Source organism: Mchenga conophoros, linkage group LG8, assembly GCF_057382185.1.
Source record: "Mchenga conophoros isolate Kocher_MC1m ecotype Shallow Benthic linkage group LG8, M_conophoros_male_GT1.1, whole genome shotgun sequence".
Classification (NCBI taxonomy): domain Eukaryota; kingdom Metazoa; phylum Chordata; class Actinopteri; order Cichliformes; family Cichlidae; genus Mchenga; species Mchenga conophoros.
In genome coordinates, this window is record NC_140533.1 from 25,725,608 (window position 1) to 25,751,487 (window position 25,880).

The 25,880-nt window shown below is 42.0% G+C and overlaps 1 protein-coding gene across 2 annotated transcripts in view; it reads right to left on the reverse strand.

The window, feature by feature from the left end:
- The window catches only part of thrab (thyroid hormone receptor alpha b), a 169,465-nt gene that overhangs the window by 44,615 nt on the left and 98,970 nt on the right, over positions 1-25,880 (reverse strand). For both annotated transcript variants that reach the window (XM_085285221.1, XM_085285222.1), the window contains exon 4: positions 4,687-5,065. In XM_085285221.1, the coding sequence (XP_085141347.1) occupies positions 4,687-4,742 (56 nt within the window). In that variant the 5' untranslated portion in view covers positions 4,743-5,065. The remainder of the gene's footprint in view (positions 1-4,686; positions 5,066-25,880) is intronic.

The window sequence follows — 25,880 nt, forward strand, 5'->3', positions numbered from 1 at the left end:
AAAGATGGTAGACTGCAGCTCACACTGATCTCAAACAAACGAGGATGATCAAAATACATTTTTAAGTCCCCAACGAACAAAGGAAGGGGACGTTTAAAGCTATTTCAGCTAATCCCCTATTCACCACAGGTCGCCTACAGTGTCAAAAACATTTGGCAGATTTTTACACTGGATGCTCTTCCTGACACAACCCCCACAAGGATCTGTATCTCCTCATGGGATCAAACTGGGGATCTTTTGCTTGGTTAGGCAAATGTGTAAACCACTACACTCTGCATCCACAAACAAGGGAACAGGAAGTAATAGTCGTAAAATCCATAGGAAGAGAGCGAATAACAATGCTTTTAACGTGGGCACAGCAGGACATCCTCATGTATAGGGGGAAGGAAAAGCTGAATGTTGTTTATGTGCTCAGTTCCACCAAAGACACTGTTGTGGGAAAATCTGACCAACACAGAGACTTTGGCAGTGAGGAAACAAACCTTCACTCGTTCTTCACCTTCAATCAAAGGCTCATTCAAGTACATTGTACTTCACCAGATTCAATCAAATGTAACAATTTTACTTATGTAACAAAATTACAGGGAAAATTTTACATTCAAGTCAGAAATTTGGGCAGATTTTTTTTTTGAGTGCATAAAGAAAAAGAAGCACAAAACATGCTTGAAGATCAAAATATGCAGATTGAGTGACACAGATGGCATAAAAATTCACTTCAGGTTTATTTATCTAAATAACACCAACAATCACCTCAAGGCGCTTTATACTATATGATAAAGACCCTGCAGTGTTCTGGAGAAAACCCCAACAATCAAACCATTTTCCTTCCCAGCAGGAGCAGCCGGGGGGAGGGGCAGCCGTGCCCGGTTTGAGGGTGGGGGCGACAGGAAACAGCTACAACATGTAGACGACTGTCTGCAAAGCTTTGCAATCAATGCATAACCATGAAATCCCTTAAAGCAGTCCACTATGCACTGCACTTAATGGCTGATAATATCATTCTGCTCCCTGTTTTCCTCCTGCCTGGCAGCTCCATCATCAACATCCTTGGTCCAGTATATCCACTCTCTCTCCTCTCAACATGTCAGCCTTGTCTCGCTAACTTTGTCTCCAAACTGCTCTGCCTGAACTGTCTCTTTCAGACTCACTGATAATCATTTCATCTTCAGCTCCACCATCTTTTTGTCAGTGCCACTGTCTCCAAACCATACATCATAGCAGGTCTCATCTTGTAAACCTTCCCTTTCACTCTTGCTCCTATCCCCAGTTTTTCACCTTCATCTTTCAGTTAAATGTCCCATGACTGGACATTTTATGCACTACGTTCAGATGCAAGAGAGCAGACATAACTGGAAATAAAAATCACGTGCTTCGATGAGGATCGTCCCACTTTTTCAAATAAGTGACAATTGGAATAAAACGTAGTGTGCAAAAACGAAACAAACAAACAAAGAAATTGTGCAGCGCAGAGAGCCAAACAATCACAGCTGGTTTTATTTTTACCATAACACTGTGCGGCTTGTATATAGCGTCATCAAAATGTGCGAGACCATCCAAGGAGGGGACGCTCTGCAGGGATACTTCTATGTCACAAACTTTTTCGCCCGCCATTCCTCTTCTCGTGTTTGTTTTGCATCTTCCAAGCAACAGTGACGCCATAAATCGCGGCTGTCAGTTACAAATTTTATACAAGGTTTAAAAAAATATCTGAATGAGAACGTCTGGCAGTGACTGTTCCGAAGAATTCAGACTAGAATCTTTACACGCCGCACACACTGCACGGCGTTATCTGCTGAATGTAAACACCAGCTGAGCCCAACTGGAACTGATCTGGTGGGACTGGTCCTCATCAGCCAGCACCTCCAAACTGCATTCATAATCGGCCTGACAGTCGTTAAGTCCATCTCTAGGTTTACATACGGCATATGATTTGGAGAAAGAGCACATATTCTCCATGTGTGTCAATGTAATTGTTTTCCTTTGCAGGACAGGCGTCCTCCATTTGTCTCTACGTGTAGAAATTAAGAACAGCAGGTCTGTTTGAGGCTTAAGTGCGTTCCCTGACACAAATCCAACAGCACGACACAATTACTGCGAGCCATCTTATGTTATTTACAGTTGAGAGGAGCACTTAATACTTATTGTACACAGAGAAAGCCAACGATTCCACATGCAGACAAGCACCACCAGCTGAGCTGTGATCGTCTCTCGTGCATGATGGATGGGAGGATCTCACATAAGTCCAAAGGATAAAAACAGGCCTCGCGCCTCGTGAACAAAGTTTCCTGGATACAAGAGACTACACAACACTTGTATGGTGTAAGCCTTTACCACTGTTAATGCAACACAGTGCAAGCAGTCTTGCGTCAGCTATGGTGACATGTTCAGAGGAGTGATGCAAGGAAGAATCCGACATGTGCAGCAATTTGTGCATCTTAATATGTTAATAGGAGCACGAAGCAAAACAGCATCAAAAGCGAGTGCCGAGAATGAAATTTAGTGCATAGAATGTATATTTGTATGGATTTATTTATAGAAAAAAGAAAAGAAAAGAAAAATCAGCTGAACAAGGCTGACGACGTATCAATCAATCTTTAGGAGGAGGGCGTATTCTCCGTCTGCCTTCTGGTATCCAAAACACCACTTTAAAGGACCGGATCAGATCACAACAACTGGTTGACAACACGCAGAAGGGAGGGGTAGAAATTTAATAAAATCCACTGTCATGCTGAGCGCACTAGTGATATCCACTCTAAGCAGAAACCACTCCAGTCTGTAGCCTCGGGAGCTTAATTCATCGTCCTTTTAACGTGCAGAGTACTGCAGCCAGCAGGTACAGGTGTAAACAGAGATACACTCAGTTATTACACCCGCACATGTGAAATGAAGCAAGATGTCTTCTGCCACGCCGACTTTCTGTTTCCCCCGGCAGCAGAGCTGTTAATCTCCTGACAGGTGTCCGTGTTATCTTAGGAATCCGTCGGCTTCTGACGGTGCGGAACAGGCAGTCAGTCCCTCCACACGGTAACTAAAACATGACCTTACATTTTACATAAATTTGACTGCGGAGACGAAAGACTGAAAACGTTCCGGTGTTAAATTCAAAGACTGCATGTTAATGCCGGTGTCCAGTACTGCCTTCAAATGCTCGCTTTATCCTCTGACTGCTCAGCCTGTAAATGGTATATACCACATGGTGTAAATACAACTACTCATTTAAGACAACAAGACGACAAACCTGTAAGGAAGGGTCTTTTTCGGCATGATTTAATCCAAACATTTCATGTTTTTGTGACAGTTTTATCCAAAATATATACATTTTTTATTGTAATAAGTTAGAGTTCACCCTGAAAATCAAATGTAGGACATGCAGAGAAGTGGTGTGACAGAAGAAGATACTCGTTGAAGGTAGATGATCTACTGTGGTGAGCCCAAAAGGGAGCAACCAAAAGCTGAAAGTGCTATTAATCCATCTGTTCAAATACAACAGGACTGTGAGCAGGTTTATGTAGGACCTACTTCCTTTCTACCGAACTACCCCCATCAACTGTATCGCTGTGCAAAACGAGCTACCCGTGACCTCATGCTCGTGACCGCGTGGCAGGATGTAAACACTAATGGGAACCCACTCAGCTGAGCTGTAATTAGCTGGCTGCACGCTTTAATTGGCGGATGTAGTCAGACAGTTCCGACATGAAACTGCACACACATATCTAGGTCATGATTTGTGGAAAGAGGTGTTGCTATAGTGTACTTCTTAAGATTCTGACCACCAGCTAGTTTCCACTAGATTCATGCCAGAGGAGAAACACGTATACTTGATTTAAGGGTGAAACAGATTTCTGTTGTGTTAAAATTGCTCATTTAAGAACTTATGGGCAACAACAAATACTATAAAATAAAGACCTGATGTGATTAAACAGAAGCTTTCATGAAGCTTTCAACACTTATTTTGTGAAACCACAAAACCAACCTGTCATTACACCTTCAAATAACTGTGAAGGCGACGTGTCTTTACCTTCGACATTTCACAGTTCAAATGAAAGGAAATCGTGGTGCTTTCTAATTAAAGACTTGTTTCAAACCCAAAGCAGCCTGATATACAGCGATAACTATTTCCTTTACCCAGAGGCCTCTTCCATACAGAGGGGCCCCTTCCTCTAGCAGTATGAGAAAACAGCCCATTCCACTAATATTATGTTTTCATTAATGAGAAGGGGCTTAAAAAGCGCCATGTTTGTTTGCATTTAGGCTAGACTGACTCAGTCTGAAGAAGCTGAGCGAGGGCGCGGACGTCAGGGTCAGGAGCAGCTGAAGGTCTAGTTTCTCAGAAACAATTCAGACAAGAGGGAAAGGGCAAGAGGGAGAGAGGGGCGAGTGGTACGGAGGAAAAAAGAGAACACGACGATGCTTAGCTTATCTTGAAAAATGAATACTGCCTTATCAGAAAACCTCTTTTCTACAGCACTAAGAAAAAAATCATGGCTGCTTCAGTAAAGATACAACCTACAGTAGGAAAGCTAAAGGTAGAGAAGGAGATGGGATGGCTATAAAGGAACTGGTACGACTACTGCTTACTTTTAACAGCCATTATGAAACAACGATGCCATTTCAAAATTTCAAAATTTGCTTCTGAGGCATTAAACTGTGTTAACGTTAAACAATAAATACATAATTCAAACTCACTGTTTCTCTTCTCCCTCTGATGGGTTAGAGTCCTGCTCCTTGGGCATGTGTTCCATTCACCTTAATTCCATCCAGCAGCCAATCATGAGAGACTGAGGCAAGCCCCACCCTCGGATGCACACTTGTCATTCGCCGGTTGGGACGAGTCGGTCAACAAAACATAACAGGGGCCAGTCCCTAGGGGCCGGTCCCTGGTGTCCTCGGAAGGTGGGTTTTGGGCGTTTCTCCAAAAGGAGTGCACCCGGTGTGTTGTTGCTCAGGGTGATGCTGGAAAATATGAAAGATGATGTAGGTTCCTCGGGTATATCAGCTGGCCTTGAGGCCAGGGCTGGAGGTGGATGACAGTCTCAGGAACGCAGTGGCAGGACTGGGATCCAGGCTGGAAGAGAACAAAGGTCACACTCAGATTAAAAAGTCTCCAGATATGAAACAATGGGAATATGTGCACGACTAAAGCTCCCATCTATCAGGACAATAATGATCACTTAATGATTAATACACTGGAAAAATAGAAACCACATTGAAATATCAGGCATAGATTGAAGTTTAGACTGTCCTTGGGCAAGATAATAACCCCAAGTTGCTCTCTGATGAATGTGTGTGAATGTTAGATAGAACGCACTTAGAGAACGCAGCAACCACGTCACTAATTATGGAGGAATTATGGCTTAACTCTGAATGAAGGTAGTTAAAGTAGTTGTAGTTTCGGTGGACAGCAACAGAATAAAGTTGCTACAAAGACAGCCACTGAAGACCTGGTTGTTCTCGAAACAACCTTTTCAAAGACAACAAGACATTCCACACAACACCACAACACTCATTTTAGTCCTAAGAGTCCAAACTGACAGTGAGTTTCCTGTGACAGCAGGCTGGAGAAATCTGGAAGTGTTCATATCAGAGAAGCTGCAGTCACAGAGTCAAGGTTACTTTTTTCACTACAATGCTCTATAAAAATGTGTCGGAGAGAATGATCCCAAGATTTGAATCACTAGGAACCAAGGTAGACACAGAAATCAGACCTCAACTCTGTAAAACCCAACCCATCTCAAAACCTGAGACACAAACTTGATCCGAGACCTGACATGTTGCTTTGAAACAGAAAGCATTTATACAACGTGCTTTACAATTTGCCTGTCAGTCACGTACAAAAAACAAAAAAAAACAACACACAAACAGCAATGGCAGCAAGTCATAGAAAGTCATACAAGGCAGTGGCCTAACCACAAAGAGCAGTTGGGTAAGCGCCTTTGCCCTAGGACATGCAAATTGTAGGAGCTTGGAACTGAACCCAGACTACTTCATAGTTTAGCTACAATTATCCCACACATAAGGCATTTTGGTGCACGTTGTTATCTTGGCGCTCCCTCCCAGTGGGCATTATTTAACTACCCATCTGAATGTATGATCTGCATGAATGCAGACAACTGATAAAGTGAGAACGGGACACCAGACCGAGTCTACAGGCAAGAAAAAGCTAAAAAATAGCCAGGTTTGAGGTCTTGTGCCACGAACGATCAAAAAAAGTCTTCTGAATTTGTTTCACCAAGGATGTGGCCATACTACAACCAAACAAGTACTTCACCACATGTTGTGACCACTGAGTTAAGCTGTCAAATCCACTGAGACTCATACTCCATCTACCATTACATGACCCTTGGACATAAGAAATAGAGGCTTTTACTCATGCATGCAGAAGCAAATAGATTTTTTTCCCATTCACACACAAAGTTAAAGCTGGATAAGTTGGTCTGAAGGTCAGAAACTCTGTCACGTTCAGCTGTTACTGGTGCCATTACTAGTTCCTGGAAAACTGCTTAGAGAACGTCACCTCTTGCAAAGGGTTAAGTAGTTTTAAGATTAGCAGCTGAATCCGTGAAAGGGTATGTGTGTTTGTGTAAGTACTAAGAGGATCTTGATCCTTTAACCCCTGCCCTCCTCCCTCTGTTGTTAAAGGAAGGCTTCTTTCTTTCCTTTGCTAACCCTTCATTCGATAGCTTTCTAACAACAGAGCACACACAGAGCACAAGAATGGCCACAAATGAGACCAAATTAGTATTACTAACATAGAGAATATGCTGTGTGCAATACTGTTTTAAAAACAACCTTTCTAAACAGGAAAATGAGGCTTTTATCAGTTATTTTGTGGCCATATTAGCAGAAGGTGACTGATTGTGAAACCCTGAATCTGATAATATCAGACCGATGGTTGCTGAAAACAGTAAGAGTGCAAGATAAAATCCAAATGTGTGGTGGTGCACCAAGATTTCTTTAAATCGTTTTGCATATCAATCCATTTTCCTCCACTTAAAAATAATTTAAAGACCAATGTTCATCTGTAAAAGCATGACCACTAATGAAGGTAGGCTACATCATTTATCAGTGCATGCAAATAAAGTTAAATGACTTCTATGTTCTTCTAATATATAAAGATGCAATTTTCGACATAGGTAAGTAAATATCTCCTCCATCTCCTCTTTCCTTATGTTTGCAGAGGTGTATATATGCAGGCCCACTGCTCCATCTGTCTGCTGATTGCATAGGAATTTCTTTTAATTATGTATTAATAACATTATTTTATTGTATGATGCCTTGGTGCCAGTGGATTTTAACATGTCTCACACTCATACAGTAAGACAAATGGTGGGGGTCTAGTAAGGAAGTTGGGGGAAGCAGACAACTTCACAGGAAGAATCTTTTGTATCTTCTCTGACGGACTCTTCTCTGAGGTAGCAAGGGAGTGTGAACCTTAAGGTGTGAAACAGCTGTGTACTGCCTTTTGTTCCTGAAGAAGGTATTTAACTGAGAGCCATGTTAGGCTCGGGAGACTCTGCTGGCCGTCTGCCCCGCGGTCATGCAGGCTCTCCACCAAGCTCAGGTTTTTCTGTTCTTTCTTTGTGATTAAAGAATGTTAGCTACCGCTCACCGCTCGTCTGCAGGCTTTATTTAATGGAAAACTTCCACAACACTATATACGGTGCATCTACTCACTATCCATTTAATCTGTTTGTTAATGCAAATATCTAATAAGCCAGACACATGGCAGCAAACAGAGCATCAGAATTCAGGGAAAAAAGGTGATTTAGGTGACTTTGGATGTGCCATGGTTGTTGTCCAATGGAGACACAGGAGATTCACATCATGGATGTGCAGCTGACAAATGTGCAGTATGTGTGTTGATGCCCATCCACCCATCCATCCATCCATTCACTTCCGCTTATCCTTTTCAGGGTCGCGGGGGGTACTGGAGCCTATCCCAGCTGTCATAGGGCGAGAGGCGGGGTACACCCTGGACAGGTCGCCAGTCTGTCGCAGGGCCAACACACAGGGACAGACAACCATTCGCACTCACATTCACTCGCACATTCACACCTAATGGCAATTTGGATTTTCCAATTAACCTATCCCCACAAGTTGCATGTCTTTGGACGGTGGGAGGAAGCCAGAGTACCCGGAGGGAACCCACGCAAACACGGGGAGAACATGCAAACTCCACACAGAAAGACCCCGGCCTGATGTTGGAATTGAACTCAGGACCTTCTTGCTGTGCGGCAACAGTGCTAACCACCGTGGCACCGTGCTCACCTATATATATGTAACGAAAAATAATTTCCCCCAGGGATCAATAAAGTATTCTGATTGTGATTCAAATGGATTGCTGCTGGACTTTGCATTATTGGGCCCTTACCAACCACCGATAAATTTCTGAATGCAGAGTTGTATGTGAGAATAATAAAACTGGTTTTATTAACATTGCAAACATTGTACAATCATCAGCTAAAAATTTTAATAAACATCTGTTAAACAAAACAACCTTAATCAAGAACCCCACAAAGACTAAATATTAGGCATGAAGTAGGCACTTAAAGACACTTAAAGATAAAACACACGCACACACAGAGCGGAGTAGTCTACAAGGCTGAAACCAACAGGGCAAACTGTGGCGTGATATTGATATAGGACAGGAGTGATATAAACTGCATATCAAATATAAATGGAGTGTGCTTTATCATAGCTCTACTCTCTATCAACATCAACAGATCACCACTACAAGTGGCATTAACCTCAGTATGTGTCTGTAACACAAACAATAAGTCGTTTATCACACTGGAACAATGAGCTCAAAATCTGAAAGCAGAGTATTGTCTGATTAGGAACTGAAATTACATCCAAGTACCATATGCTATTAGAGCAAGACAAGTCTTTTTAGAACTGGACCCTATTCCTTTCCATTTTCTTCACTGTATCTATAAACAGCGAGGCTCTAGGGAACTGTAAATTATAATGATGCTGCAGGTTTAGCTTCGGGGTATATTTGTAGAAATAGTGCTTCAAGCCTCTGGTTAGGAGTTACAACAGCTTCTTTTGGACTAAAAAGCTTTGGCAACTATAAGAGGGTAAGTACCCACTGGGGTGGTTGCCCTGGAACTATGTGCCATCCGAGCTTTTCTTCTGCTTGCTTTAGCATCGCTAATTGCAGAGGCACTGCTCTTTGTCGACTTTTACTTCGTTGTGAACCTTTTTACATCCTCTTCATTTTTTCTCTACATTTCCTCACTGTATTGTGTTTGCCAACAGCGAGTTATAGGGAAGTGCTAGTGCATGTTTTTTTCTAATTTGTTCTAAATTGTAAGATTTCCCGCACTGGAGGCCTGGACTTCACTGCTGGAGTTTCTTCCAGTTTTTAGTCCTAAAACTAAAGACTGTCAGTTTTTTAATGTTCAAGTGTTTCCATCAATTTTCTCCAGAGTCCAGATCACAGGGGTAGAGTCTCCTCTCCTTGGCTACTTCCAGCAACTTTTGCAACAAGGCATGAGCCCATGGGGCTAGGCCCAACCGAGCTCAGCCCCAAAGAGCTACACAAGCCTGGGCCTCAGTGGGCTCACTAGCTGGGTCCTGTGCAGCGTGGATCAGTAGTAGTCGAGTGCAGTCACTGGTTGCAAATACTGGCTACATGACTTTTTGCAGCACTTGTCCCCTGTTGGCCATTAAAAAGACTGCAGGTTTAACACACTTCCACATTGGCTTCACTTTTCAGATTCAAAGTCTAAGTCTATTTTTCATACCATTTATGGTCCTACCAAAAATGGGCTTCCAAAAACTTTGATGGTGGTGAATTTTTTCTGTTTTCACACCGTTTAAAAACAGTTACTCTAAAAACACTCCTTTAGTGTTAAATCAAAAAACACGGGCTGTTTACTGATCTCTGCTATTGACCAGGCTTCTTTAAAGCGTTCAACCTTTAAAAGGACATACAGTAAATTCTGAATTCCACCCAGAGAGCTCCCTAACCTTTGTATTGATTTATAACAGGCATTAACTTTAATTCATGTTACTACAAAGACTGTTGAGTCATTAAACAGATCGTCCAAACTCGGCACCATGTTTGACAAACTCTTCCACAACTTCTCTCTTCTATAAACTCACTACCTGTGAGTTTATGCAACACAAAGTGGCACACGGTATCATGATCACAGATAGGATTGAGCCTCGAGCTTGTTTTTTTTTTTTTTTTTTTTGGAAGAGCCTCGAGCTTGTTAAGTACTTGTGAGGCTGTATCTGCTACCCTACCACACTTAGAACATCCCCATATATATATATATATATATATATATATATATATATATATATATATATATGTGTGTGTGTGTGTGTGTGTGTGTGTGTGTGTGTGTGTGTGTGTGTGTGTGTGTGTGTGTGTGTGTGTGTATGTGTGACTGTAGAAATGTTCTATAAGTCTTTGTCAAAAAGTGACATCGCATTAGACTTTGCAATAAAACTTATCTCCCCCTGTCCACAAGCTATAACGTTCACCTGTTTCATCTTAACTGTGTCCTTGTTTGCTCTCATTCGTCCTTGATCCAATTCAGGAAGTTATGCTTGTATAAATATTCCCTATATCCAAGGTCAGGGCATGAAAATATATTTTAAGTGGTCTAGGGCCAGTAATGTGTACATTGCATACTTGAGCTATGGAAAGACAGCATGAAACAGGGAAGATGAAAGGGGGCAAAGTGAAAGACTAAGAGCCAAGAAAAAAAGTTGGGGATAATATATACAGTACATGGAGAGTGGAAGTAAAGCTGATGAAAGCTGGAATGAAGACAAAACAAACCTACTTATATGTGAGCTCGAAGACAAATAACAGGACGAGGTAGAGCTTGTCAAAGCTCTCATTCGGGTATTTTGAACATGAACATACAGGGTGGGCCATTTATATGGATACACCGTAATAACATGGGAATGGTTGGTGATGTTAAAGTCCTGTTTGTGGCACATTAGTATACGTATGTGAGGGGGCAAACTCCTCAAGATGGGTGGTGACCATGGTGGCCATTTAGAAGTCGGCCATCTTGGATACAGCTTTTGTTTTTTCAATAGGAAGAGGGTCATGCGACACATCAAACTTATTGGTAATGTCACAAGAAAAACAATGGTGTGGTTTCAACGTAACTTTATTCTTTCATGAGTTATTTACAAGTTTCTGACCACTTATAAAATGTGAAAAGAAAGAATTTTCATGAAAGAATTAAGTTTCGTTGAAACCAAGCTACTACTACCACTACTGTACATACAAAAAAACCCACAATAACCTTACTCCTTGATTTGAAAATAGGCCACCAACGTCTCTCGTGGAGCCTTCTCCAGGCTAATCCCCCTGGTGTACTGAAAGTGAATGAAAACTGTGCCAAATTTGAGCATTCTTGTCTTTATTTAACAGTAAAGGTCAGCCAAGAGACAGAGTATAGGGAAGAGAATCACCTCTAACATTCATTGGTTGTCCATTACACACTAATCCACTTTATATCATAAAGTCCCCCTATAGCGGTCACTGCAGCTATTGAAACGCATCAAAACACCTCATACAACATTTTGAACTTCACCAGTGTCCATCCATTTAGCCTGCCAAAACATAGTAAATGCTCTCTAACGTATACATAGGCATGATTTTCACACCCAAAAACAGAACAAAAAAAAGGAGAAAACTAATGCTCACTGCCTACTGATGCACACCTTTTCAGTGAGTTATTCAACCTTAAAACTGTAGCAAACTGTTGCATACTGTTTTCACACTGAATGTGCCCCAGATTCATTCATTCATGACTCCTTGTGGTGTCAATTACATCGACTTGCAGTGATGAGGAAGAATCTCACGGGGAAATCGGTGCACTAATCATAAAGCAAACAATTTCAACCAACACCTTTAAACAATGATAATGATAGGCACACTGACACAGAAACCAGAATCCAGTTACCTTTAGTTAAACAGACATCATGATGTGTCATAGATTGTCTTGTCAATGTGTCCAGTATTGTTGAATCGTTGTACCATGATGCCAGTGTTATCATAAGATAGCATTACCGCATGAGATTTCTGGAAGAAGAGCCTGCAGCAGCAGCAGTCACAGTATAAAAGGAAAAACTTTGTCACAAGTATGGTATAAAGTAACGCAGCAGAAGTTTATTGACAAACCAGTATCCCAAAGTTTAGTTTTCAAAGATTTCGACATTAATTTTGCATGCATGCATGCAGAGCATGCAGCTACATTTGCTCCAAGTGATTTACAACACTCATAACATTCTTTAGATCCTGTTTTCTGATGGACAAGATGACGCATTCATAAAGATCCTGATGACTGTGCATTCATCAAATATTGATGCGATGACATTTTATGTGAAAAAGACTTCCAAAATTTAGGTTCAAGGAATTCTAGGAAGCACACACAGCCACCCCACACTCTTTAAAACTCACATCTCAGCTTCATCTACCTTGACTAGCACACTTTCCAGTACAGCCTCAAAATTTTAATTGGACCTGCAAACGCTGGCGTTTTCCCCTCAAACAGGGTTCACCTTTAATTGTATGCTTTAAAATGCATCAAAAGAATAACTAGCGAATGCATGTTGATGCCTGGAGAAGCAGAATTAATTAAACTCTTTCTATGCCGTTTCAGGCCAGAAAAAAGAAAGAAAAACGAGAAAATTAAAGAAAAATCAAGGTACCTCTGCTCTTGAAAAACAGAGGAAATGAAGGTGGATGACAATGGAGAATGTGGATATTGTTAATATGTATCGATTTGGGGAAAATCAAAAGAAAATAAGTGGTTGAAATAAAATAAAAGGACATTTCTTTTTTATCTCTACATCAGCTGGCAGTCAGTTCATGTGAGAATAAGCTGTCGTGCAGCTTTGACATGCAGATGTTGCTGCATCTATGTCTAATTGCAAACTTCCAGCTTCTAAACCATCAATGAGAAACTGATTTGCCACATCTGACATGCACGTCTCGTGTCACTCAAGGTCTTCCGTTATACTGTCAACGAACAATATTTTTAAACCCTCGCATGACCGATGCGATCGTAAAACCAGCTCGAGTGGTCTGATGAATGTTTGTCGATGAAGCGACTGCGTTGTTTGTGGTATCCCAGGCGAAAAGACGATGACAGGCCTCATTTACAAACACTTCGCAAAAATGTTTCGCGCGCAAACGCAGGATTTATGCGACTTTGTACACGAAAGAGGACAAACTGCAGTCGAGCACGTCTGCGCTAAAGATCATGAAGTCTGGATTGTTGCAGAAAACAAATCTTTGAATTAAACCGTTGGCCTATTATTAATCCATTCATTCATTAGCAGAATATGACATTGAAAACTGTTCATTTAATGGACGCATTGAGCAAATATCCATGAAATTGATGCCCTTTTATATCAATGTTTACACCCTCATTATTTCACATAATTAAAGGAAACTTCTCTTTCTTTGTTTACCACAACTGCACATCTGCAATAGAGACAAAACCACCAGAGCACCTTCACTGTCTTATCATGTGTTTTTCACATGTTTGCATGCTGAAAATTGACCCTTAACCTAGTAGATTACTAAGTGAAGCCTGTAAATCTTGACCAATCGTCACTATGAAGCAGCACACCTCAGTTTATGGGTCAGATCCACTAACACACACATGCATGTCAGTTAGAAGTAAATTTACCTGTGCACATGACTCAGGAATGCATCAGGAACTTTGCAAGCAATTTTGTACACACCCTCATTACTGTTCTATCTCAGCAAATCTAGAACCTGCAGTAAATCTGTTTGGTTACACGTTCTCGATGGTTCTGCATGCAGTTTGTAACCTCTAAAAACCAGTTCAAGGCTAAGATTGACAACCCTAATGACGCTTCGGAGCAAGTCTAAAAATGTGCCCCCACCCCAATTACGTGTCTATTTAAATGTCAAAATGTCCAGTGTCTAATTAGGAGAAAATATGCACCCTTATGTGTTGCCCGAGCATTTTGATTTAGAGCTAATTAAATCATAAGGATTGCAGTCAAGCCTACATGGTGCTTGCTAAAGGCCCTACTAGTACAGATATTCATGTACAAAAGTTTATACACATGTCTTTTCATTTAAAATATGAAATTAGTTGAGGTGAAATAAGCACACATTAAAAACAAAGCATAAACATGTCTTTCCCTGTAGTTGCAGCAGTTATAATGTAAATGCCAGTGTTAATGCAGTGGAGGATGATGGTGCATGCATGCCTAGCCTCTTGAGCTCCTGAAGAGAGCCCTTATTAAAATTCACACCATGACAGCAGACGTTGGGGTCAGTGCTCCCGAATCCCAAGGGTTGCCGGGGCAATTAGTGATTAAGTAATGGAGAAGGGGCAGGGCAAAGTTGTTGATGCAGTCCGATCATAGAGCAAACGGTGGTAGAAAAGGGGAGGAGGAAGGAGGTGTTAGTACCTCAGGGTTAAAAGTAGTCAAAGGCAAAGACATCATATTTCATGCTTGGTCTCTCTCCAGGCCAATTACTGCCAGGGAATTATCAATATGCGCTAATAGATCACGGCGAAGCAACAAAATTATGTCTGTTGCGGCCATTCTTCTAAGCGTGACCTTGTGGTTGCGAGTATATACAATCACAGATGTCTGCATACACAAAAAATGTTAATGTTCAACATCCACGTGTATACACAGATGGGGATTCAAGGTTTCATGCTCGTCAGGTAAAGGACAAATACAGAAACTACTCAGAAAGTGCATACATCCATTTATTTACGTTGGTGGAAGCAATAACAACTCAGTCAGCAGCTTGCGACAGGCGCCGCAGGAAACTCTTAAAGAAAAACAGCATGTAGGAATCTCTCGTTACAAACAGTTCGAACTCTGACGTACTTTGACAGCGAGCGTTCGGGTGTAATTAGGTGCGCTTGGTTTGCCTCATGTATCCTTAATTCAGATGTCAAGCAAACAAACACTGGATTTTTTTTAAAATGTGACACATGTTCTTTGCTTGGTTCATAACAACAGGGTTTCATTTCCAAAAGAGCCCTCGTCTCACTGCTTGTATATCAAACGCTTTGATACACAACACATGCTAAATCCCCCAGTTTTCCAAAAAACCCTGAAAAGAGTTTCTCCTCTTGTATAACTGCAGTGCATTCTCATTCAGTTTGCATGCACTTGTCTTTAAGTATGCATACTGCAAGTTTTGCATATTGCCCCCCAACCACCACTGCTATTTCTCTTAATCCTTGCATTAACTATCTCTGTCATCTCTTCTTTTTTCTTAATTTTATGCCCTTGCAATTTTTTTCGTCGCCTCTTCACCATCTGTCCTTACCATATACTTTGAACATGCCACTCTCACTGACGATCGTGGCGACGATAAAGCTGGTAGAACAGCACTCACAGGAAAGCAGAACCGCTGTTTATTTTGCTATTCAATCATCAAGAAGACATGTTACCAAAAAAGGCATAAAAAAACGACTCCAAACAAAAAAAAGGACATAACTACTGTGAACTCACAGACTTAAACATTTTGAAGCCCTTATTGATCCTAATTAATACTACCTTTGGTGTTGTTGTAGTCAAAACTGACCATATTTAGATGAAGGGACTAACTAACAGAACTTGGTGAGTAAGGTTCATCCACAAACTGCATGGATACATTCATAACAGACACACACACTAAGTTGTGGTAATTAGTGATAAATAAACGATGAATAAAACACCAGAACTTCCCCAAACTCAAGAACAGACTTCTTGGGTGGGGTTTTAATGCAATTAAACGCACAGCAGGCCATAATATTTTGTCAGCTCATTACCTCACAAATGCGTCAAAAGGCAGGCAGCACACCACAAGCACGCGCTAGCTGTTCATTTCAGACTCTCTAATTATGTGAGGTGAAGCCAGATGGCTCCTGTATTTGCATCCACCTGTCACCTATCGTGGCCCCTAACAAGGATTTCTTACAGAGGAGACTTCTAATGAAAAAGTTGCATGGTTGTTGTGAAGGAGAAATTTAGTGTTGGACACACTAATATGAGAGCCTGTGTGAACTGACTCGCATTATGGAGCCAGCTTCAAGTGGACATAAGAAGAACTGCACTTTAACATCGGATTCATTTTTTCAGCCCACGAGGATGCTGCTTGGTCTTGCTGAAACAGGCAAGCGAGCAGAGAGAAGTCAGCAGAGCCAGTTCACATACAGACAGGCATGCTGGAAATACTTTAAAACCTTTGTTTACCCAGATTAAGGAGTCTGAGCACACATTCGACCTCAGTAGCTGCCCAATTACAGTGTTCAAACAAACCGTGGACAGTTAAAGGTCAGCTGCCTTGCTCAGCGGCATGTCAGCAGTAGCTGTTTAAAGGGAAGCCCAGCGGCACACCACAGCAGATCACGCTGGCGCCTGGCACCGAAACTGAAGACCAATGGAAGACATAAATTTACATGAGACATTTGAATACTAGCAGGGCACGGCCAAGTCGCTAATGATGCTGCCAGCCTCCCCTTCGTCGCTCCCAACAGTACAAAGTCTCCTATTCTTAACATTTTATTGTCCCGTTAAAGCAGACAGCCCATAAATCTTAACGAGGCTCAAGTAAAAACAACAGACGTTTTGTGTCCTTCCTTTGTGTCTTTCTGCTATGCCGTCTGTTCTGATCTTGATTTGTGCGTCAGTTAACGTTAAAAATAATCAATAAAGGTTGCGGCTATGAAGCTGTTTTTTTTTATTGCCAATAAACGTGTCATTTAATTCTATCATTCAACAGATGAATCAATTAGCCTTTGAGACAGGTAAATAATTGCTTATAATAAGTTCTCAGAGTCCAAAGAAACAATAATATTACATTTGAATATGTTGATCCTGGCAAGTTTATTAACATGGTTTTCTTTACTGTTTCCCATCACAGTTAAATCTATGTTTTAAACGCTTTAAAGGCAGCTTTATTGCAGTGGTACTTTTTAAAGACAAAAGTAAAAATAAATGCACACAGAACAGGCTTGTAAAAAAACAAAACAAAAGGGCAATGCTGGATTAAAATGAACTCTCTCCAACAGGTCTGTGTTAATCCTAAAAAAGTAAACATAGGATGGTCAGCAGGCCTAAAGGTACTGTACTGCAACTAAAGTAACCCTTGTGTTTGCATACAGATCTAAACTGAGGCCAAAGATTAAAGTGCAGCATGAGTAAGGCCCAGGTCATATATGCCTAGAGACCAGCTGTTGACCCCTCGACACTTACCGTGAAAAATGTGTATGTCAGCTGCTGTAAAATCAGTTGCTTAAGCTCCTGAACCAGGCCTACAGAGTGTGTAGTGGTTGCTGGCAGCCTCCTTCTAATTGCTTTGGTTGCTCTGCTGTGGTTACTTGTAGTTTGCATGGAGGGAGGTGAGTTGACTGTGGCAATCTGATGCTGAGGCTTTCATAGAGCCCCAATCTCACCATCATGGAATCAGTCCGCAATTAAACAAAGAGACTGTCTAAATCCACAGAACGGAGCAAAGCCTGCCAAATACCTGAAAAACCCCGTGTAGACAATCCAGTGCCTTATTTTTAAAAGCACCCTTGCTATACTTTTAGTGCACAGTGCTGTACATCTCCAGGTACTTTTGACATATTAACTTTTAATGCACTAGGCGGAGAACAATTTGCCCTTTCTTGCTCTTACTTCCACTTTCTCCTCTCTCCTCATGTCCCTCCTCTTCCCACCCTCCTTTGGCAAGGACAAGTTCAGGTGCTGCCAAGAATGTGACTGAGTTTGGAAAACAAATCCAGCTAGCTTCTCTTTCTTTGCTCTTCGAGTTTTCTCTTTTGCACCAATGGCTGTTGTTTCTTGTTCTTTTTTAAGGTGGGCCATTGAGTGCAGCAGAGCTCCCGACAAAAGTTTGCAACTGAGGTTTTAGACAGCGACCTGCAGCTCACCGCTTTCAATGCAGCTAAGCTAAGCCTCTTTCTAACCCATTCTTACAAACACACATTCAGCCGTTTCTCCAGCTTATTAAAAAAAGTGCATTCTGTGAAACTGGAGGCTGTATAGTATACTTCCACTTCCTGACACTTGTTCATTTCCTCACAGCTAATAGGACACGACAGATGGATGAAGGATAGCTCCTTTTGGAAGTTTGTTGTGTTCCCCTAAAAGGGTCCAGGCGATTAGGGAAGGTAACAAAAAGTGTCCGGGTCGGAAAAAGGAGACAGAGAGGCAAAATGGTTAAATTAAAGAGTTTTATTAAAGTTTCTATTAATAACTCAGCTAAAAGAGACGGACAGACAAGCCGCTATCACCATTTAAAGAAACAAAACAAAACTCAAGCGTCGGTCAGTAAACTGAAAAGTAAGTCAGGGTTAGTGGTTAGTAACCAAACACACTCCTCTCTGCCAAGCAGGAGTGCAGCTCACTAGCTGCACCCACTCACATGGCATCCTGGCACCCGAGCTCACCTTTCTCTGCCCTTAAATACTTTAAATTGCTGATGGGAGTCAGCTGTACGAAAGAAAGAGGTGGCACCTAAGGCAAGAGAGGACACGCCCACGCAGGCAACTTCAGAAGGATACCCTGCAAGGACCGTAACAAAGTTAAAGAATTAACGGGTATTAGCAACAATGGGTGGTTGACAACCACCCACACTCCCTTATCTCTTTTATAATCTGTAAATAAATGATGGACCATGACATCACCCATTGGTTAGTGCAATCCTGCTTTTTAAGCCTTGATTTCAGCAATTTTACTTCTATGTCGCTTTTGTTTGTTCGTTTTGGTGTACTGAGCATACTTGGACAAGAAGGTGGAGTGTTAAGGTAACAACAAAAGGTGCATCCATCAAATGTATGGGTCCACTGCACAGATACAGAAAGCCGTTATTTAGCATTAAGAAATATATAAAGCAATTACTACTACTTCAATCACCAGCACAGGCTTCTTGGATGGGCCACACCTCACAGCAAGACATAATTTGTAAGACAGTTATATTAAAAAACTTAACTCAAACTCAAATATAGCTGAGAGGTCCAGTTCGGTGCTTCAAAGTAAACCCTAGGAAACATCTAGCATCATTGCAACCAAGAAACTTTAACCTCCAAAGACCCCAACTCTTCCACGGCATGCATTTTTAATTTCTCTTTGATATTTGGGCTGACTGGGACCCGGTCAATGTAAAAACAAAGAATCACCAGATTTTTTTTTTTTTACCCGATCTAAGAAAAATGAGAGCCACATATGAGGATATTCGTTTTAAATTTTGATAAAACAGTGGCAGTATTAATGTCCTCGTAAGTGGATATCAGGCCCTTGTAGAGCAAAATTTAGTATATTGGTCTAGACAACCCAAAATGTCCACATATGTGGACGCCAGGTCCTAGGAGGACCACTATTTAGCTATTTAAAAATAAAATAACTTTTTCCGTAGTGGTCACCAGTGCAGGGACCAGGTGCATAATGCTGGTTTAACTTTAAGACTGAAATGCTGGAGAAGAGTTTCCTCTGTGCGTGTGCACTCTCACGCCAAACGTCACTCTACCAGAGAGGAAAAGGTGTGACTGTGTGGTGTGTCGGCGTGTGCAGGTGGTATAATTAGTCTAGAGGAGCAGCAAATTCTGTTTTCAGTGTGTGAGCGTGTGCATTTATTAATGTGTGTGTTACTGTATAATTAAGTGTGTCTCAACATTAGGCAGAGTGAGCTGGCAATGCTGATACTAGAGGAGAGTTTGTGCGTCTGTGGTGCGACTGGGCGCCGAGCCTAACGTGCCTCAGTGTGTGTGTGCGTGTGCATACGTGTGTGTGTGCATGCACGGCCATACACACTCAAGCAGGCTGACTGCACGGGTAACTTTATCCAACTGTGCCAGCAATCTGGGACTCCGATTTCCCTCTCCTCCCCTCCCGCCTCGCTCGCTTCTTTTCACTCAACCCACACAGTTACTGTTGCCATATCAACAGCCCTGGGAGAGGTCTCCTTTTCGCAGATACGTGATGGAGCAACAGGAAAACTCCCAGAAGGCCACAGCCATGGCAGGCTTATCAGCAATATCAGTACTGATATGTTTGTGAATGAGCGTAATACGCAAACTTGCTGGAACCTTCAAAAAACCCATTAACAGCAGACGTCCATCCATGCCAGAGGTAGTGCAACACTGCTCAAGGATACATCAAGGTGATGCCCTTGAGCTTTCCAGATAGGCACAGAATGCCACTATGGCACCGCTGATGGTTTCATTCTTTCAGCTATTTACCTTTTTTTCCAGATAATTTGAATTTGTATGAAGTTGACTGTGAAGCAGCAGCAGCTGTGCATGTCAAGTTGCACTACACAAGCCTAGCAGTGAGTATTTTATGTCTTCCAGCATGCGTTCACTTTCTCAGAGTTTACAAACAAGGCTGGGGTGCAGGCACCAGCCGCAGTGCAAACAGAACAAAACAGACTCGCGTCAAGCGTACAAACAAAATCATATAAATAAATATGTGTAAATTATCAAGAGAAATGAAAAAGCCTAAACAAATTGGGACGGGTTTAGATTTGAGAGGGAGCCAGTCTGAGCTCCGCTGGGAAGACAAACATTAAGATTCAGCCCCACATCATCTGGTTTCTTAACGGGAATGGAAATGTGCTGTAATCAGTTATACAAGTCGATTTTTCTATTTCTCACTGTGCAGTATGACACTTCGAGTGCTATATTATACTATATACGTCCTGGGAATGTGCTCGCTGCATGCATGCATGATGACAACTGGCCGTGTATAAGATGACACCTCTGACAAGACTGAGGCCATCCTGACCATATTTGAGAGCTCAAACACTGCAAGAGTGAGCCGTGCCCGTCGGGTATTCAGGTCAGCTGCCTGTCAGCCTGTTTAAAGAGAACAGACGTACTAATAAGCAGAGGAGCATTCATCAGACTCTTTAGTTTATCGTGCAATATAGTCTGTCATCATCTGCTTGATGCTTTAAATATTACCATTTCACTGCAGAAGGCTGACAGACTGAAAATATGACTACCAATATCTGCGTTACCCACATAAAAGCTTTACCCAGGCTGGCAGTCATATTTAGTGCCCCCCTGGAAACCACCCATCATATTTAGTGACTGAAGCCTTGGTAGGTACCTGCTGCAATCTTATTGCTGTGCTTCTCTAGCACAGCAATAAGATCCTGCAACAGGTGCAGAACTGCTTCATCGATTGCTACGTTTATCTAAGCGAAGATGCTGAACACAACAAGGACTGAATTCACAAACAGCAGTCTGATTATTTTGCTCCAGCTGTTTGTCCCAAAGTTAAACATTTCCAAAGTAAAGCCTTTTAAAACCTTATTGTGTGTTTCAGATGGCAAGCTGGTTATTCTACGCATTTTTTCATTTCCTGGCGACTCTAAGTTGACAACAGTCACACACGAGTAGTTGGAGACTATAATTACTCCTGTATGCAGCAAACCTTTGAAATTGATGTTTTTAAGACAGCCAACTGGTCTGCAACCAGTTGCAACCTGTTGCCCTCTGCAAAGCAGCTTGGGTGCATCAAGAAAATGATAAAATTGCAATCAGATGGAGTCAGTCTGCTATCAGCTTGCAGTTCAAGGGCAATCACCAGCTTTTCCTAGTTGTAATGTTCAAGTTCAAGGTTCTTTATTTGTCACATGCATAGTTATACAAGTATAACACACAGTGAAATGTAGCCTGACACGCTCCTCGACATGTGTAAAAAAAATTGGGGGGGGGGGGGGGGGGGGGGGGGGGGGTGTAGAGGAAGAACATTATATATATATATATATATATATATATATATATATATATATATATCTATTAGGGGTGCAACGATACACAAAATTCACGGTTCGGTTCGATACTTTGGTGTCACGGTTCGATATTTTTTCGATACAAAAAAATGTTCATGCATTTTTAATTTGTCATTTATTAAAAGTATAAATATATATTTTAACTCAAAAGTACAGTTTTTAAATTTAACCCTAACCCTTGTGCGTGTTTTTTATTTTGACAGCGAATGCGCACCTGCGGACCACTTATGTGCAGCCCTGGTTATTTAGCTCGTCATATTGCAGCCACAGAAATTCTTTTGTCCATGAAACCATAAAGCTGCACTTTCTTTTTGCCTTATAGTCTGATTTGTCATAACTTCTCCGTTTTGTGGTAAGCTTTTCTTTGGCTGTCACTTCTTCACCCTGACCTGTCTTATTTGGCTCAGCAGAACTGAAATGCTTTTACACGCACTCACATAAGCTCAGCGATTCTCTGCACGATCAACCTCTCACATGTTTAAGCTTGCTGCGGGAGATTTCACTTGTCATGTTTGCATAGTAAGCTAACGATTAATAAGACGATGTCAGAGGAATTGGTGCACAAATTATCATCACTCACAGATCAGTGCTGTCGCTCTCTATACACAGTTCGCACGATTGCAAAGTGAAAGCAAAAAAACGAGTGCAAATTCAAACGCGATTTCAATATGTCACATATTGACAGTGGCTCACCGATGCCAATGACATAATTACCCAGCTACATTTCTGAAAGAATGCAGAAGCATTGACATATATTTTTCCTACAATAGCCCGACGGGCAGGGAAGAGATAGATTTTGGTAGCCCGACTGAAAAAATCGCTAGCTCCGGGACGTCGGGCTAGCGATATTGCAAGCCCTGTATCTGATTGAGGAATCACATCATCTTTGGAAAAGAGAGTTTATTACAGAGAAATGGCTCTTTCCAAAATAAAAGCTATACTATCCGCTTCTTCTGGGCTATATTCTCAGCAGCATAAGGAGAATCATGTGCTAACAGCTGTCTAAATGACTCGGCTAAAGTTAGTAGCATGCTTGCTTTTTTTTGTCTGCTTCCACTTGTCTTTGCACTAGGATGATGTCGGCGTAAATGTGCAGTCATATTCGTTGTGTTCCCACTAGTGCTTTCAGGTTAATCTCGTTGAAATGACCTTAACGCCACAACACGGCAAATCTCCGTTAACGAGCTACCGCCGATCGCTCCGTGCATGGGGCTAGACGGCCAACACGTTAACGAGCTAACTGCGCTAACACACTAGTTCACACCAATGTAATTGAGCATTGCATGGCACATCCAACATACTGTTTTACTTTAGTCCATGACTCGCTTACCTTCAGGGTCATACGTCACATGAAAACCAAAATAATTCCAAACGCCAGATCTGAATGACGTTCAATTTGCCTGTTGCAAGTAGAGCTTAACTTCTGTCTCGCTAGCTTGCCCTGCGCTCTTCCTCCTGACTATGCTGTCTGTGTTGAGCGCTCAGTGGATCTGCGCTCGACAGTGCAGCCTAGGCGGAGTAGTCGAACACAGATTCACTGAGCGCTCAACACAGACAGCATCGTCAGAAGGAAAATTGATAAAATAAATTACCAATGTTGTATTGTTTGATACATATGCGTACCGAACCGAAAGCACTGTATCGAACGGTTCAATATCGATACGAATATCGTTGCACCCCTAATATCTATATATACATACATATATATACTACATATATATATATATACACTACATATATATGTAGTATATACATTGGGTGAATGTGCAGTAGTAGCAGCAAGCAGGTGAATTCTGTACATTAATATGAATAGACATCTGACTATTTTACAGGATAGACAATATAAACATATTTAAAATTAAAGGAATTGAAATGTACATTGTGCCTTGGTTTAGTGTCTGGAAGAGTCCTGTCTCAGTCAATTATAGATGATGTGAGAGGGCGGGTGTGTGTGTTTAGGGCCCGGATGGCTTGGGGATAGAAGCTCCTCTTGAGTCTCTCTGTCCTTGCCCGGATGATGCAGAACCTTCTACCAGATTGCAGAAGTTGGAACAGTTTGTTGCCAGGATGGGACGGGTCCTTCAGTATCTGCGCTGCTCTAGTCCGGCATCTCCTGGTGTAGGTGTCCTGAAGCGGGGGGAGAGCAATCCTGCAGCAGCGTTCTGCTGTACGGATCACTCTCTGGAGAGCTTTTTGGTCCTTCACACAGCTGTTCCCAAACCACGATGTCATGTTCTGTGTGAGGATGCTCTCCACAGCGCCTGTATAGAAAATCCTGAGGATCTTTGGAGAGACCCTGAACTTCCTCAGTTGTCGTAGGTGATACAGGCGCTGCCTAGCCTTTTTGGTCTGGGCCTGAATGTGGGCAGCCCATGTCAGGTCTGAGGAGATGTGGACACCAAGATACTTGAAGGACTGAAGGTTGTGAGGTAATGAGGTTGTTATCCTATTTTTATTCTAGTGTGATTGAGCTATTACATAGTAATAACTCTCCAACAACGTGCCCAAAAGCATTTGAGGAAGGCTGCAGAGACATTTCCATCTTGAAGGACTTATGTGTATTTAGCAAGAGTAACTTATAGTCACTAATATAATATTCAAATGGTGTCAAATTAAAAAAAAGAATATTTTAATGTAAATCGGCCCGTTTTCACCCCAAGGACTCAAATGAACTGCGTCTTACTTGAATGTGCATACAGGTGTTAAGACACAGACCTGACCTGCAGCAAGCTGCATGTGTAACCACCTACCCCACACACCGTGACACCCTTCAACCCCCTCAAGACCTCCCATTCATCTACACATCTCAGCCACCTCTGTAATGAGCAATAAAACACATACTGTAAAGAGCCCACAAAAACACACATACACTCACAAAGGACCACATGGTCAATTCTTACACATGCCCCCAACCAATGCCTCCCACCCACCGGTGTAATGAAGCCCACAAAACCTGGTGAGGCCCCGGGGCTCCACAGAGCTATAACTACACCCACCCCACAGTATAATCTCAGTCCTTTCTAGCTATGTGCACAGGATTCTGTGAAAGAGGAGAAGGTGGTAAAGGGGGAGGAGAACTTGGCAGCGACAAAAAGGTAGAGCCAACAGGCTGGAAGGTGATTTTCTTGGCAGAAAGTCATGTTGGGTGCCGAGAGCAAGGGGCCCCCCGATTCCCACCAGCTAGCCTGAATGCCTGTGTGGTCCTGGTTCTGATTACCAGCAAAGCTCTTGTCATACTCGGACACACAAGCTTACAGGAGCCCACATGTGCATGGTGATCAAGGCTAACATTTGCACACATTTACATTTTACAGACACACGCCCAGTCAGGCGGTCTACACATGTCGCACACACGCGGCATGTCAATCCTCGGTGTCCGCGGCTTCGCTCGCTCTCCGAGCATTGTCAGAACAGATGAAGCGAACGGGCAGCTTACTTTTGTCACTGACTCAGAGAGACGGTACAACAGAAGAAAATGATAGGGCTGTGAATAAGAAAAGCAGGGGGAGGAGAGAATGTGGCGAGAGCCAAGTCTGTCAAAGTGCAAAATCTTGAGTTTTCATCCCTGGGGAATAAAATGAAACGGTTACTCAATCATTTCATATTTTTACCCCATGCTTTCTCTTTGTTTTTCCTTTCATGGACACGCACACACAGATACACACACATATAGACACAAGGAAAATCATGTCCATGTGGCACCCTATATATACAAAGTCTCCCAGACAGCGCATGAGAATATGTGTCAATGATTAAAAAAAATAATCAGAGAGGGACAAGAAATGTGCTGGGTTGATGGATGTCAGGATGAATTTTATGCTACTTGAGCATGTCTTTGCTTCTTAGTTACTGGGTAGTAAAAAGAGTGGAAGCAGCAGAGTGCACACCTTTACAATGTGTGTTCAGACAGGCTCCACCTAACACCCCAGGACGTGAGCCTGCATGTGATTCTGTGTGCTGATGACTTATTATCTGTCTCCACTGGCGTTATTCCCCTTCAATTTACTTCATTTGCTACTAAAATTGAAAAAAGTAGAACCTGTTACAATCATTGAGACAAAAGGAGCCATTTAGGATTCAATCCAGGAACAGTTTCACTCGTTTCAGTCACTTT